Source organism: Cheilinus undulatus, linkage group 7 (assembly GCF_018320785.1).
Source record: "Cheilinus undulatus linkage group 7, ASM1832078v1, whole genome shotgun sequence".
Classification (NCBI taxonomy): domain Eukaryota; kingdom Metazoa; phylum Chordata; class Actinopteri; order Labriformes; family Labridae; genus Cheilinus; species Cheilinus undulatus.
Window position 1 is genome coordinate 28966306 of NC_054871.1, and position 13582 is coordinate 28979887.

At 38.5% G+C, this 13582-nt stretch overlaps 1 protein-coding gene across 2 annotated transcripts in view; it reads left to right on the forward strand.

Moving 5' to 3' along the window:
- cers1 (ceramide synthase 1) overlaps positions 1-11435 on the forward strand; it is a 49306-nt gene extending 37871 nt beyond the window's left edge. The window contains exons 3-7 of one of the 2 annotated variants that reach the window (XM_041790711.1): positions 3883-4063; positions 4472-4633; positions 4820-4967; positions 5083-5243; positions 7988-11435. In XM_041790711.1, the coding sequence (XP_041646645.1) occupies positions 3883-4063; positions 4472-4633; positions 4820-4967; positions 5083-5243; positions 7988-8075 (740 nt within the window). In that variant the 3' untranslated portion in view covers positions 8076-11435. The remainder of the gene's footprint in view (positions 1-3882; positions 4064-4471; positions 4634-4819; positions 4968-5082; positions 5244-7987) is intronic. The other variant, XM_041790712.1, reaches the window with a different exon arrangement.
- Positions 11436-13582: the final 2147 nt, after the last annotated feature.

The window sequence follows — 13582 nt, forward strand, 5'->3', positions numbered from 1 at the left end:
TGAGCACAGTTTAGTTAAATCCATCACCAGAAAACTGCATGGAATACGGCATGAGTAAATCAGCCTAGATCAGGCTGTCCTCACAAACTGACTGACCATGCAGAAGGAGACTAGTGAGAGAGGCAACCAAGATGGCAACTCTGAAGGAGCTGCAAGCTTTAGCAGCTGAGATGGGAGAGACTCTGCATACAACAACTTTTGCTTGGGTTCTTCAGCTGTCAAAGCTTTTTAGGAGTGACAAAGAGAAAGACACTGTTGATGAACACTTGGGAGGCTCCATAGTCAAGTGGAAGAAAGTTTGGATGACAGAATGATTAGCAAATGGAAAGTTCAACTTTTACCATTTTACCATCATGTCAAGATGAAGTAATCTGGAAGATGTTAACCACTCAGCACAGTCTTTGCTAGCAAGCAAGCTAGCATCAGCCATAAAACCAAACAAAGATTCCTACATGATTGAATGATTGTGCTGACCTTAGCTTTTTGCAGATGTTGGTCAAATCTGTTTATGTTGAACAAATGTCACTCAATGACACTGGCATTTAGCACATATTTAGCAAATATTTTTGCATACAGACTGGTGCAGCTACCTCTGGGAATGTGCCATTTTTTAAGGACACATCATTCACTAATCCTGCACTGGCAACACAAAGCTGTGATAACATTGCTTACCGAGAGCCTTTAGAAATTGAATGATCAAATTCTATTCTTTTTATAATCATGATAATGACTAAAATTAACATTCAAACTAAAAGCAGTGTGCATAATTGCCCCTAATGGCAGACTAATGTTGCTAATGGGTTATAGATGTGTAATGGCCATTCAACTTTTATCCAGGGAAGTCTTTCATAGTCTCTCTGTCTCTTATCATCAGACATGAAAGTGTCAGTGCTCCAGTCCAACTCCATTGCTCTGAGTGGAGTTAGCAAAGGCTGCTTGACAGTTCCAAGTTCAGCTTCAATAGCGGCATCACCTCTAATAGCTGTCAGCCTGAGATGTACAGAGGCTGTGTAATGTGCCTCTGCCATTTAGGATGGAGGGAGAGGCAGAGAGATGTGAAGTTAAAAAGAGTGGGTAAGAGTCTGGAAAAGTGGGAGAAGTGAGGAAGGAAAGGTTTTTGTGTTCTGAAGAAAGAAGAGGGAAAAAAGAGCTTCATTCTCTCAGAGAGAAAAAAAAACCTCTCCAGTTCCCATGCCTCCTCTTGGCAGCTCTTCTGTTGTGATCCAGCTCGCAGCCTTCTTCTCAATGTTTAATGACGGAAGGTCCGATCAATAAACATTACACAAGGCCCCAGCGTAACCTCATCCTGCCAGAGACAAACTGAACTCAAACATCGGAGGAGAAAGTTTCCGTCTATCATCTGATAGGTTTTTGAGACAGGAACTAGCAAAGCTGCACTAAGATACAATTGTCCGGTTTTGCGAGCAAAACCTAAAAAAAAGTCTCTTGAATTCTCCTGAGGTTAAACCTGATCCCTCAAGCCCCCTCCCCATCCTTAATACCCCAGCTGACCCTATACATCTGGTATCCCCCCTGTCCCACAGGAAGTCAGTGAAGTGCAGCATGAGGAGTTATAGCTTGTGCTGCGTTTTGATCATATGGAGTAATATTCCAATGAACCTGCTGTTTTACATTTTATTCCCCAGACAATATTAATGCAAAGTTTCTTCTCCTACAGATGGATTTTAATTTTAATGTGGGACATAAGTTGTTAACCTTTCATTAAAATGAATTGTCTCTAAATTAAAGATTAGCATTTTTCTTTATTAAAATGAATGACCCTAACAGATTAAATGGATATTTTTTCTCCATATTATAATACAAAAAAGAATAGACATACATGGAATTTTACCTTGAAAGATGAACAACATACACATTTTCTGATCCTCCTGAATCATGTTATGGGATATTTATTAGACTGATGTTATTTAGTTGCTAAAAAATGCCAAAAACTTTATCTAAATCTACTGGAACAAAAGCTGTTCATAAACTCAAAATTTTGTTGCAGTAACTCCTTCACTTACTTACTAGTAAATAGATCTGCCTCATGCTTGTTTTCAACTCTGTGTAGCTTAATGTCATCATTCCCCCCTTTTTTCTACACCTAAGCCAAAGTCTGAGATCCCAATTACAAAACAAGAAATAAAACTTATCCTCAGAATAAGGATAAAAGAAAAAGTCATGGCAAAAATATCAAAAGGTAAGGCGAGTTTATTTGTATAGCACATTTCAGCAACACAGCAATTCAAAGTGCTTCACACAGGATATAAAAAAGTTCAATGACAAAGGGAAAAAGACATAAAAAAAAATTTAAAAAAATGTTTATCTGTGCTGAATGCTGCACACAAAGTTAATCTCAATTAATGATAAAATATTCACTTTTTTGATCTGTTTTTCACTTTGAGTCTATTTTAAAAAACATTGTCAGCACATGATGGTGATGTCTGATCTGCAGGCGTCATCGTCTAAAGAGTACACGCACCGTAAACATAGATGAGTTATGTACAGTTTAAATGAGGTAGACTCACTTTGAGGTCACAGAACCATGACTTCAAACATCTATAATGCTGCTGGAGTGCCACCTATGGACAGAATGTACCCAGATTTATTTTTAGTATAACAAGGAGGAAGTGGCTTCTTGCAAAAGAAAGTAAACAGATATGACAAGCTAAAGCATACTTATGAGCCATGACATTTTGACCACCTGTACAATCTAATGCAATGCAATCCACTCATGGGCATAATATTGGGAACACCTTTCAGTATGATGCACTTTGAATACCACCACCACCCCCTGTGATATCACTATGTTAAGTACATTTTGTTCAACTCTTATGCCAACAAAAACTGAGAGTGTAGGAGCTAGAAAGTGGAGTTAATGAAAGAGATGTTTTAATAGATTGCACTGGTTGTCACCATGTTTTGGCTTGGTGGTGTTTAAAATTTCAGGTAGAAATTTAAGCCAAGCATTCCACAGTTTTTAGATACAGTTTAAGGGAAAGTAAAGGTTTGTGTTTTTTTCATTCAGATATGCACCAAAGGCTTCTAAACCTCTTGTCCCATATGCAGAAAATGAAACATTCTGGGCAGAACATCTTCAATCATTAAAACAAAGCAAAATTATGTGACTGTTTTTGCTACAGTCACTGTGTTTTTATGTCAACAGCCTACTAATCAGGGTTCCTACGCATCCTGGAAAACCTAGAAAACAGCTGACAATGTTTCCAGTCATAGGAAACACATGAAAAAAATTGTAGGGAAAAAATGACCTAAAAATCTTGTGCTGGCCTGGGGAATTGTTTAGTTATTCCTCTAATTTTGCATCACAGTTCCCAAAAAAGATGACACTGTCACTTAAAAAGGCTAAATTATGTTAAAGATCATATCTAACAGTGACATTGGTTTATAGACAATAGTATTAAGAAGGGACAAACTGATAACACTTTACAGCAAGTATAAGTAATAAGGTTTGCACCAATACTAAGTACAAATGTAAATTATTAATCCCATTAAAATTCTGAGAATAAGTTTCGTCTTCATACGTCTGATATTCCTCAAAACTCCCCTTGAGAAATTAGCATGGTTTGCAGTGTGCTCTACTTTTGGAATCCTCATTTATGTTAAAATGTCCCTACATTGCAGACATGGCTTTGACTGTGACTACCCTCACACCTGTCATTCCAGTTTAATTGTCACTAAAATGTCCAGAAGAAGTCCTGAAAAGTGATCTTTATGAAAGGATGTCTTCATCATTTCTCATGTTACTGTTCATGAATGAAGTTAAATTAAGATTTGTCTGCTGAAGTGAATAAAGACTGGCATCCTCTCAGAGTGTACCAGTCTCTTACCTCTCCCTTTATGTTTTTCTCTTTGTCTGTTCAGACTGGAAGAGTGGTATGTCAGTGCCTACAGACATCGCCATAGCCTACCTGATCCAAGGCAGCTTCTACGGCCACTCCATTTATGCGACTTTGTACATGGACGCATGGAGGAAGGACTCAGCCGTCATGGTGGTGCACCACATCATCACGCTGGCACTCATCAGTTTCTCCTATGCCTTCAGGTATTTATTGTTTCATCAGCAAAAACAATATTGAAAAACCTCTGCATTCATGAGAGTGTCTTACATTTAGATTAAATGATACCACAGAAAAGAGGAGAATACAATGTTTTTTATCACAGTTGAGCAAAACATGAACTACAGAAGCCAAAATAAAGAAACTCTGCAGCAGATTTCCTCTTTGTTATTAAACAGGAATCAAAGAAATGCTGATTCAGAATAAAGCCTACAATAAAAGCAACATCATTTCTTATCCCTTTTTGCTGACTGTTTTGGAGGACGATTTCCTCCCTATATTTAAAGCTCTACTTTATGTCTTTGATGTTTTTATTATAAGTACACAAAACTTACTTTGACAGACATTTCTTTGGTGCAAAAAAATAAATCAAAACATACTGCCATGCCACTCAGATACCACAATGTTGGGATTCTGGTGTTGTTCCTTCACGACATCAATGACATCCAGCTGGAGTTCACCAAACTGAACATCTACCTGAAGTCCAGAGGCGGGGGGTACTGCCTGCTCAATGACGTGCTGTCCAACATGGGCTCTGTCAGCTTCAGCATCACTTGGTAAGGCGCTCTATCAAACACACTCTGACTCATTTTCTCCTCTTGTCTCCTTAAAAATGAAGTGTTTTGTAGCCTTGATATCAATACAATATTTTTTAGTGTTTCTAACTGACTCATGGAGAGATCGAAGAGGATGGATATCAATAATATTTCTGTTGTATGTTGTTTTTTTGTCTCCTCTCTCAGGTTTTGGTTTCGTCTCTACTGGTTCCCTCTCAAAGTGCTGTATGCCACGTGTGTATCCAGCCTTGAGTCTGTCCCCGGCATTCCCTTCTACTTCTTCTTTAATGCTCTTCTCCTGGCGCTGCTGCTTATGAACATATACTGGTTCTTGGTGAGGAGACACACCTTCTTTTAGTCATATCAAAGAAACAGGATTTATGGTTTGTTTGTCCTTATTAAAAGTACACAATTTGATCATGTGCATGCTTTTCTCACTTGTTCTCTAGTTCATCGTGGTCTTCGTGGTGAAGGTGTTAAAGGTAAAAGAGGTAAACGACGTCAGGGAGTATGAGGACGAGGACGGCAGCAAGGCAGCAGCGGGCCTGCTTGGAGAACCGAAGGCAGAAAACAACGATGATGATGCTGGACATCACATCTCTGCCCAGGGGTGAGTTTCACCAACATTTGTTTAATCTGACAGAGAGAGCTCAGCGCAGGGTGGAAAAATATCACCAGCCAACTGCTGGCAGATTTTCACTACAAATGTTGAGTTTGTTTTTACTTGCAGCAGGTTTGGCAGGAGACCAGAGCAGCAGTTTAAGGTGCTATTTGTAGTTTCCACATTAATAAATCATTGAGCAGGCCTGTTGCAGTGTAACAGATTTTACACAAGTGTTAAGCTCTTATTTTAAAGGTAACAATGATGCTGCAAGACTGTAGACTTAGCTTTACGCTTGATAAATGACTAAATAAGCACAACTGAAAGGTAATTAGAAATGTTTGAGCTAGATATATTTGATGAGCTATAGGCTACAGCCATGCTAGCAGATCTGTGAGGCTGCACTTTGGAACTGTAGCCTTTTATTAACTTAACGCTAATATCATCGTTCTCTCTGGGTGTTGTCTAGCCCTTTTCCTCCCTTTCTTCCAATGTCATATCTGTCATATCTGTTGGTCAAATCACAGCACGAATCTTTGTGATTGCCTAATCTGGCATAGGGACCATTGTAACAGACAAAAAGAAATGGTCTTGTCTGACCCTGGCTTTGGACACTAGAGAGAGAGCGTGCAAAGATATGCTGGACAGGAGCCACAAACCAGATTTGTACTTGGACCACCCCACTTTTAGGACACTTTGAGACATGTAGACATAACCACTAGGCTAACATAGCCGGACTCCTAAATAACTGTAAGCATAAAGATATAAGGAAAAAAATATGCAAAAATATCAGTTACTTGTGCTATGTGCCCAACTCAATGTATAGGCATAATAAATACACATAAGGCAAAATAGGAGCACACTCAAACAATCCAAATTCTTAAGGTGCACAACAGATAAAGACTTAGAAGAAAACTGATGGGTCAGCACTCATAAATGTCTTTTCAATGCAGAAGAAGACTACTTGTCCAAATGTGTTCGTTTTGTCTTTTGTACTGCCTTACCCTGAACTAAAAGGACATTTTCAAGTGCTGACCCTTTAGTTTTCTTATAAATACGAATGATGCAGAGAAGGTAAATTCTGTGCTGTGTAAAAGCAAAACTTATTTGTGGAAAATTAATACAAGATTCTAGGGTTGTTTTTTAAGGCTAATTTCACAACTTTTATATTGTTAATCGTGATCCCCTTAAGTTAAGAGAATCAGTGCATTAAGTTTAACAGATACATCGTTGTTGGAAAATGGACACACATTTTAATGTTTTCTTCCTTTAGATGTCATTGCCAGTATAGTTTTGATGAGCAGGTGTCATCTGTTGTATGACTAACAATCAGGTCAGGGTTTTTTGTTAACACCCTTTTTTATGTGGTGAAAGGTACGTGATTTTAAAGATAATAAGAGAGCCAAAACATCACATTAAGATAGTTTTTGGGCACTGGTTTAGCACATTGGTTAGAGCAGGCAACCACATACCAAAGCTATAGCCCTTAACACACTGGTCATGGGATTGATTCCTGGTCTCAGCGCTGTTTGGTGCATGTCTTCCCTCACTCTAGCTCCCCATATTTCCTGTCTATCTTCTGCAGTTCTATCTGAATAAAGGAAAAAGAGCCCAAAAAATGATCTTTTCAAAAAAGTTTATTTTCAGTGTGCTAACAATGCCAACAATAAGATTTCTTTAAATGGATCAAAGCTGTGAGATGAGGCTGGAAGTAGAGATACTTTTGGTTCTTTGTGGAGAACTTTGAAAGGACTTGTACAGCCCTTTTCTAGTCACCTGACTACTCAAAGTGCATTTGCAACACGGGTCACACTTACCCTTTTATGCCACATTTACACACACTGATGATGGAGACTTCTTTGTGAAGTGGCCATCAATATAAACTAATCCTATTCATATGCATGTGTACTGCACTGATGCAGCAGTGGGGGCAATCTGGGGTTAAGTGTCTTGCCCAAGGACATGTCGACACATGACTAAAAGAGCTGTCATGTGACGCTCGACTCTACCACTATCAACAGTCTATAATATTATCTTTTATTTATAAACTAACTCATTCTAACAGTTGTTTTCTATAATTATATAAAATAGCTTAAGTATTGAAAACAGAGAATTACATCATTGTGTTAAAAGAAGCCATTGTGTCATGCAAGTGTCAGTGAGGGCTCTTTGCAATAATTAGCTTAAAACAAACAACAAAAAATGCTAACCTGACTAAAACCATCACCATATCAGTCTGTGTTTTCAGAGATTATGGATTCATCAGTCTTTATCTGCCTCCAGCCCCTTCTCTGTCATGTGTCCTTCTATCATCTGTTCCTGATTATCATGTCAGCCTTTGACCACCGATACACTCTAAGATCCTGAAATTATAAACTTCTCTGCTGTTTTTTGCTCGCTGTAGAGTAACAAAAGACCTCTTCTTGGCCGTATTTTTAGAACTTTCTATGATATGAGGAACCTGAAGCAGGTTTGCACTCCCCCTTTCCTGACAGTGGGTGTAGATGCTGAAAAAGAGCAGCTTTCCCCCTCAGCTTGTGTAAGCAGCAGCCCTCACAGGTAGATAGGATCAAAGAGCCTGAGACCATATGGAGATGTGATTATGTGGCTCACCTTATCGGGCTGGCCTTGAACCCTGCTGATATCCTCTCTCCCAGCTAATGCCTCACATCTGCTGATCACCTCACCTGACAAGATTATTCTCTCCTCTTCCTGTCCAACACTTGCTCACCCACTCGCTTGCTCACTCTCAGCTCCCTGACCCTCTGTTGTCTCCTCTCTCTGTCGCTGTCTTACAGGAAGCATGTGCAGAACGGGATCACCAAGGAGAAGCATCTATAACAGGCTCTTCGTCGCCACCACCTGGCACTGGGCTGCAAGTACAAAACAAGACAAGACGCCCTCCTCGGACTGCTGTGCTCCAGACGTGGCTGAAGGGAAGAGTGTCACAAAAAAAAAAGAAAGGAAAAAAGAAGTTAGGCTGCAATTAACTTTTTACTCTTTTTATTTGTTTTAGAACATTTCATTTCATCACTGATATTTTGTTTTAATTTTTTATTATTATTAGAGCACTGTGAATGTTATTTCAGGTGACTTTTTGTCTTATTGTTGCTAACTTTACATTTGATAGATTCAGTAGGAACAAACCAGTTTGAGTGAGAGCTGAACTGTGATAGTCACATATAGTTAAAATGGGTGGAGTAACCATCACCATCAGCCTGAGCAGCAGCATCCTGCAGCACCCAGATAAGATGGCATTTAGTGGTACTGTAGACTTTTAGCCCTACTGTAACCTTTAGCTCCCTGGTAAACTAGCAATATGCTGATCTAAAGGGTGCGTGCTGTTGAAATATGTTTATAAACAAATTCCTTTCCTCCTTTATCCACACTAAAACTCCGTCCATCCCCTTTGACTCCAGACATGAAGAGATAACGGTAAAAAACATGACTCGCATGGATATCAAGGCTACATTCACAGCTGTGGCGATGCAGGAGAGCCTGCTTGGTGTTACTGTTTTGATTTCCATATCATTGCATGTCAGTGGTGGAGACCACACAGCTCTGCTCCCGCCTGCGTTCATTAACTTGTATTAAAATCCACATCAGTGTAGGTACGCGTACATGTGTGTGCTAGGAGAGTATGGATGTAGCCGAAGCTTTTAAACTCCACAACATTTCACCTCTCACTTCAATTTTTTTAACATTTTATCTCTTCTACTGATGATCAACAGACATCAGCATTTTTACTTGTATAGAAGAAAATGTTTTGCTTTTTTAGTCTTTTTTTCTGTGTTGCAAACATCTGTTGCTGCACTGACATGAAGGCGTACAAGCTAGTTGCTGGTTTAATGACAGCAAATAGCTCGAATTGATTGACTGGGTTTCAGCGTTATCATCATGATTTAATTTGTTTAATATGAATTAATAATATTTTTTAACCAGTTCATGGTGGTGGTGGCTATGTGGTTCACAGAAAATTGGAACAATAGCCTAGTAACTTGTAAAGATAAAAACAGTATGATAAAAACATTATGTATGCACACATTATGGTATTCAGGAATGCATGACATCGAATGATTTTGGAAATATGCTATGAAATTGTCTTACAAACAATGAAGAAAAAAAATCATCTTGTTATGTAACCATAATGTCTATTTATGTCTAAAACTTTTCTTTGTTATGAAGCAGCAGTGGCCACTGAACACATGCAACGTTTTTCTTACTAACACATTTAAACCAGTGTGTGATAAACCTTAATTTCCCAATTTGTGTATTAAAAATCAGTCTCGCTTTAAAGCTCCTGTAAGGAACTTTTGGGTTGTGTTGCTTTTGGCACCCTCCTGTGGACAGAATGAGTTGACAATCTCACTGCTGGTCTTGTACATGGATCTTTTATGTGAAAAAAATCCAAAATAGGCTGTTTCTGCAGAATACTGTTCATTTTCTCACAGGGCATCAACCCAGCAGCAGTCAGAGGCATGAAAAAAATCTGACAGAAAATCTGAACTATGAGTCGCCACCAATAGAAGCCACAGCCTCATTTTTTAAAAATCTCCTTAAGGGAAAAAATGTTGATATTGTACTCCAATGTGATCATTTCCATTTCTTTCAGCAAACTCCACAACATTAAGTTTCTAAGCAGCTTTGCTTGCTCTTTAGTACTATCTGTTTTGACCTGAATCTACTAGCTATAGTACGATAGTTGAGCTCTCATCCCGCAGTGATAGTTGTGAGATGGACTCACAGCCCCACGAATCACACTGCCCTCCTCTGCCTGAGTTTTTCAGTCAAACCAGCACTTTAATCAGGATGCTCCCCATTTCCTTGAAATTCACCAATTCATAACCAAAGTTACCTCAAGACACTTTACAAAAAAGAGCAGGTCTAGACCATACTCTTTTTTTAACAACTAATCACATTTATTGAACAAAAAATTTGCAGTTTGGACCTTTAATGAAACAAAAATAAGACAAAGAGAAAGGACTACATAAACATGTTTTAAAAAAGGACATCATTACAGAAACCCTAGAATGACATGCAGGAAGACACTTTTATTTTACTCAATTTCTCATGACAAAGCATACACTTTGCTTGCGTTCTAGAGATACCGAGAAAGGTACACATTAACATGGAAAAAAAAATTAAATTAACTAAGTCACAATTTGGAGAAAACAACCAAAATTTACTTTCCATGGAGGCAAAATGGAGCAAAAATAAAATGCATTGTTGCTATGAGGTGCAAATCTCCTATATCTAAAATCATTATTTTCAGGAGATGGGGAAAATATGTCTTCCTTTTTTTAATCAAAACACTACATCATTAAAGTAAACATTATACTTTCCTACCATTTACCAAAAAAATGTAAACTCCCGCACTTGGTCTAACCTGCAAAAAAGTCATTTATTTGCAACACTTTAGCACCAGACCTTCACTGGGCAAGTTGGTTTAAAAAAATATTTCAGCTGCTGTCAAATATTTCACTGCAGTTTATATATTACGCCTACTGTGAAGTATTTAAACTGCTAAATTTTAGAATTAAAAATTCTTAGAAACTTTTACACACTGTCTTACTTCCAGAAAAAGTTGCTTATTTGCAGTGTCGCAGTAAAAACCAGCTAGAATCTTTCATATTACCACTTAGCAGTGTGTGACAGTGGAAGCTGCATGCACGTTGGTTAATGATGTCTCAGCACTTTGAACTGATTTATTGTTCGCATCAACATATACGACGCAGATAACTGCTTTTAAATTGAAAGAATTAGGTATTAAAATTGTAGCTTATACACCAGATTTAACGGTATGTCATAATCTCTCCATTGATTGCTTCACAACTGGTAAAAATCTCCTCACAGGAGCTCTAAGATATGTTAAAGGTTGACATGTTAGTCCCACATATACGGGGGGGTTCAGATGAATATGAACATGTTTAATCTGAGCAACCATGAAAAGGGACGTATTTGGTTAAAATGGTTTCACTGGTTTGCTGTGTTTTTGTGTCAGTGGAAACAGCTGCTTCACCTGTAGAAAATAAGGGATGTTTCTATTCTTCCTACCTTCTCGATCAAATTCAAGCTCTTGTTTGGATGAACAGCATGCTTGTGCTGCTGGAGCAGGCCGCAGATGTCCGTCTGTAGAAGAAGCTTCAGTTTTGTTTTTTTGTTTGTCTTCCACTATCCCCTCGTCAGCACTCGGGGTGGGGTGGGGTGGGGTGGGGGGGTATGACTTATTTGTTAATTTTACATTAGCCTATCACTTTTATTGATGTAGTTCAGGTTATTGTTGATTTGTTTTTGGAATTGCTGCTGTTTTTGTTTTCCTCTGAGAGCACTGTTGGTATTCCAGTTTTTTCCTGCTGTGTATGATGAGTCGATCAGATGTTTCCAGGGACCAGGGAGAGCCATGGTGTTCATCTACATTTCACTCTGGATTTAGTCTCAGATCTCTTCCTTTCAATCTGAATGCTGGCTCATTTTAAACATACTCACACACTTGTTTTTCTGTAGTCCTACATCTGTACTGTAAGTAACATGCCTTCTAGGACATGTTACCATGTGTACTATATCAGAGCCGTGCGGCTTCCAGGTTTTACTAGCTTGGTGTTATGGCAGGACATGTCCTGCACACTCAACTGTGAGACTAGAGTATCCATAGTTTTCAGATTTTTGTTGTTGATGACAGGGGAGTGAAGTTTGCAGTAAACCCACAAAGACCTGTGATCTGGATTAGGTGTGACTCATCCCTTTAGTCTGCTATGGTACTGTGTGCAAAAATGTGCACCTTTAATCCCTCCCACTGTGTCAAACTACAAACTGTCCTGTGATGTGATGATGTGTGGAAGAAAACTTTTACCATGGGTGGGCAATAAGACAAAAAAATCCTCAAACAGTGAGAGATTTCTGTACTTTTTAAACTACAGTGTTTATTGTTTGAATCCCCCCTGGATGTATCAGGGCATTTTGGGAAATATGGTAAATTAAGTGTGTAACAGCAAGATTTAGATCTGTAATTTTGCAACATAAGTACTTTGTCTTTTTAAGTATTTACTTCCATGGATTACCTGCTGCAGCAACAAGCAGGTGCGCACGAGATATTGCTTGATTCTTTTATGTTTCAGAAAATTTATTTCACACTATTATAGGGAAACTAATTTACATCACAGATGAGTAATTCATCCATGTTGCCCACCCTGAATTCCCTGCCCACAAGGGACTAAACTTCTAAAATGAAGAAAGAAATTAGATGCAAGTCACTTTAATCTTTCCTTTTTGATTGATTTTGGCTAAATCCCATTGAAACCACATTGCCCACGGTCTTTGTCATCTTTGGATGAAGTTTTAGAAACGTGGCGTGTGAAACAAAGTTCAGTCAGACAACTCACCTGGGGCAGACCTTTTTTGGCTTTGAAATGCTCTGACCTCGTCATTCAACATTTGCAAAGAGCGACATCAGCTTGAGATCAGTGAGGGATGAAAAGATGAGACTAGCAGACGCTTTATATCCAAAGCGTCTGCTAATAACGCTGTAGTCTTTATTCCTAGGGGTGTTATGAATCTAGATATTTTGGTTGGTAATGTTTAACATTTACGTTATTGTCTCAGTTTAGACTACAGAAGCAAGCAGCAGCATGAAATACCCTCACTTGATCGGCTACCTGCTCTTTCAGTCTGATTTATAAAGCATATCTCACTAATCATCATTAATCTGATAAGTTTGGCAGGATCCCCCCTGAAATCTGGTCACAAAATCCTTAACAGCGATTGGCTATTTGTCTTTTTAGCCATCAATGAAAAGATGTAGTGTAGGCTGTATTTTATTTTAAAATATTTATTTACTAAGCATATCTTAACTTACACTGGATTGGTTTTACTTACTTTAATGCATCAAAGGTGAAGCATATCAAAGTCATCCTTATATTTCCAGTATGTGGCCCTCAGTGAAAAAAGTTGGGACACCCCTGGTATTTGTTGCCTTAACTCTATCACTTCCTTGTTATGATCATAAAGCTGCACACCACTGGCACAATAAGGAAATGATGAAATAGAAGCAGTGTTTTTTTAACTCAACAGGAAATTAAAAAGGTTTGCACTTCATTTGGCTTGTTTTGCAACATCAAAAGCTATATTTAAGGCAGTTTCTAACATTCACATTTTGTTTGCAAGCATAAAGATCAAAACATCAGCAGCTGTATCGATGTTTTAGTACCCTGAGTTGTCTGACTGAACTGGCTTGCAGGCTTTGCTCCATAATGACACAAAGGATCTTAACAAGTGGTTTGATTGTGCCAAAATGTCCACCCAAATTATGAAGCAAGTGTTTGTGGGAGCTGGTGACAATGATGAGGAAAGAG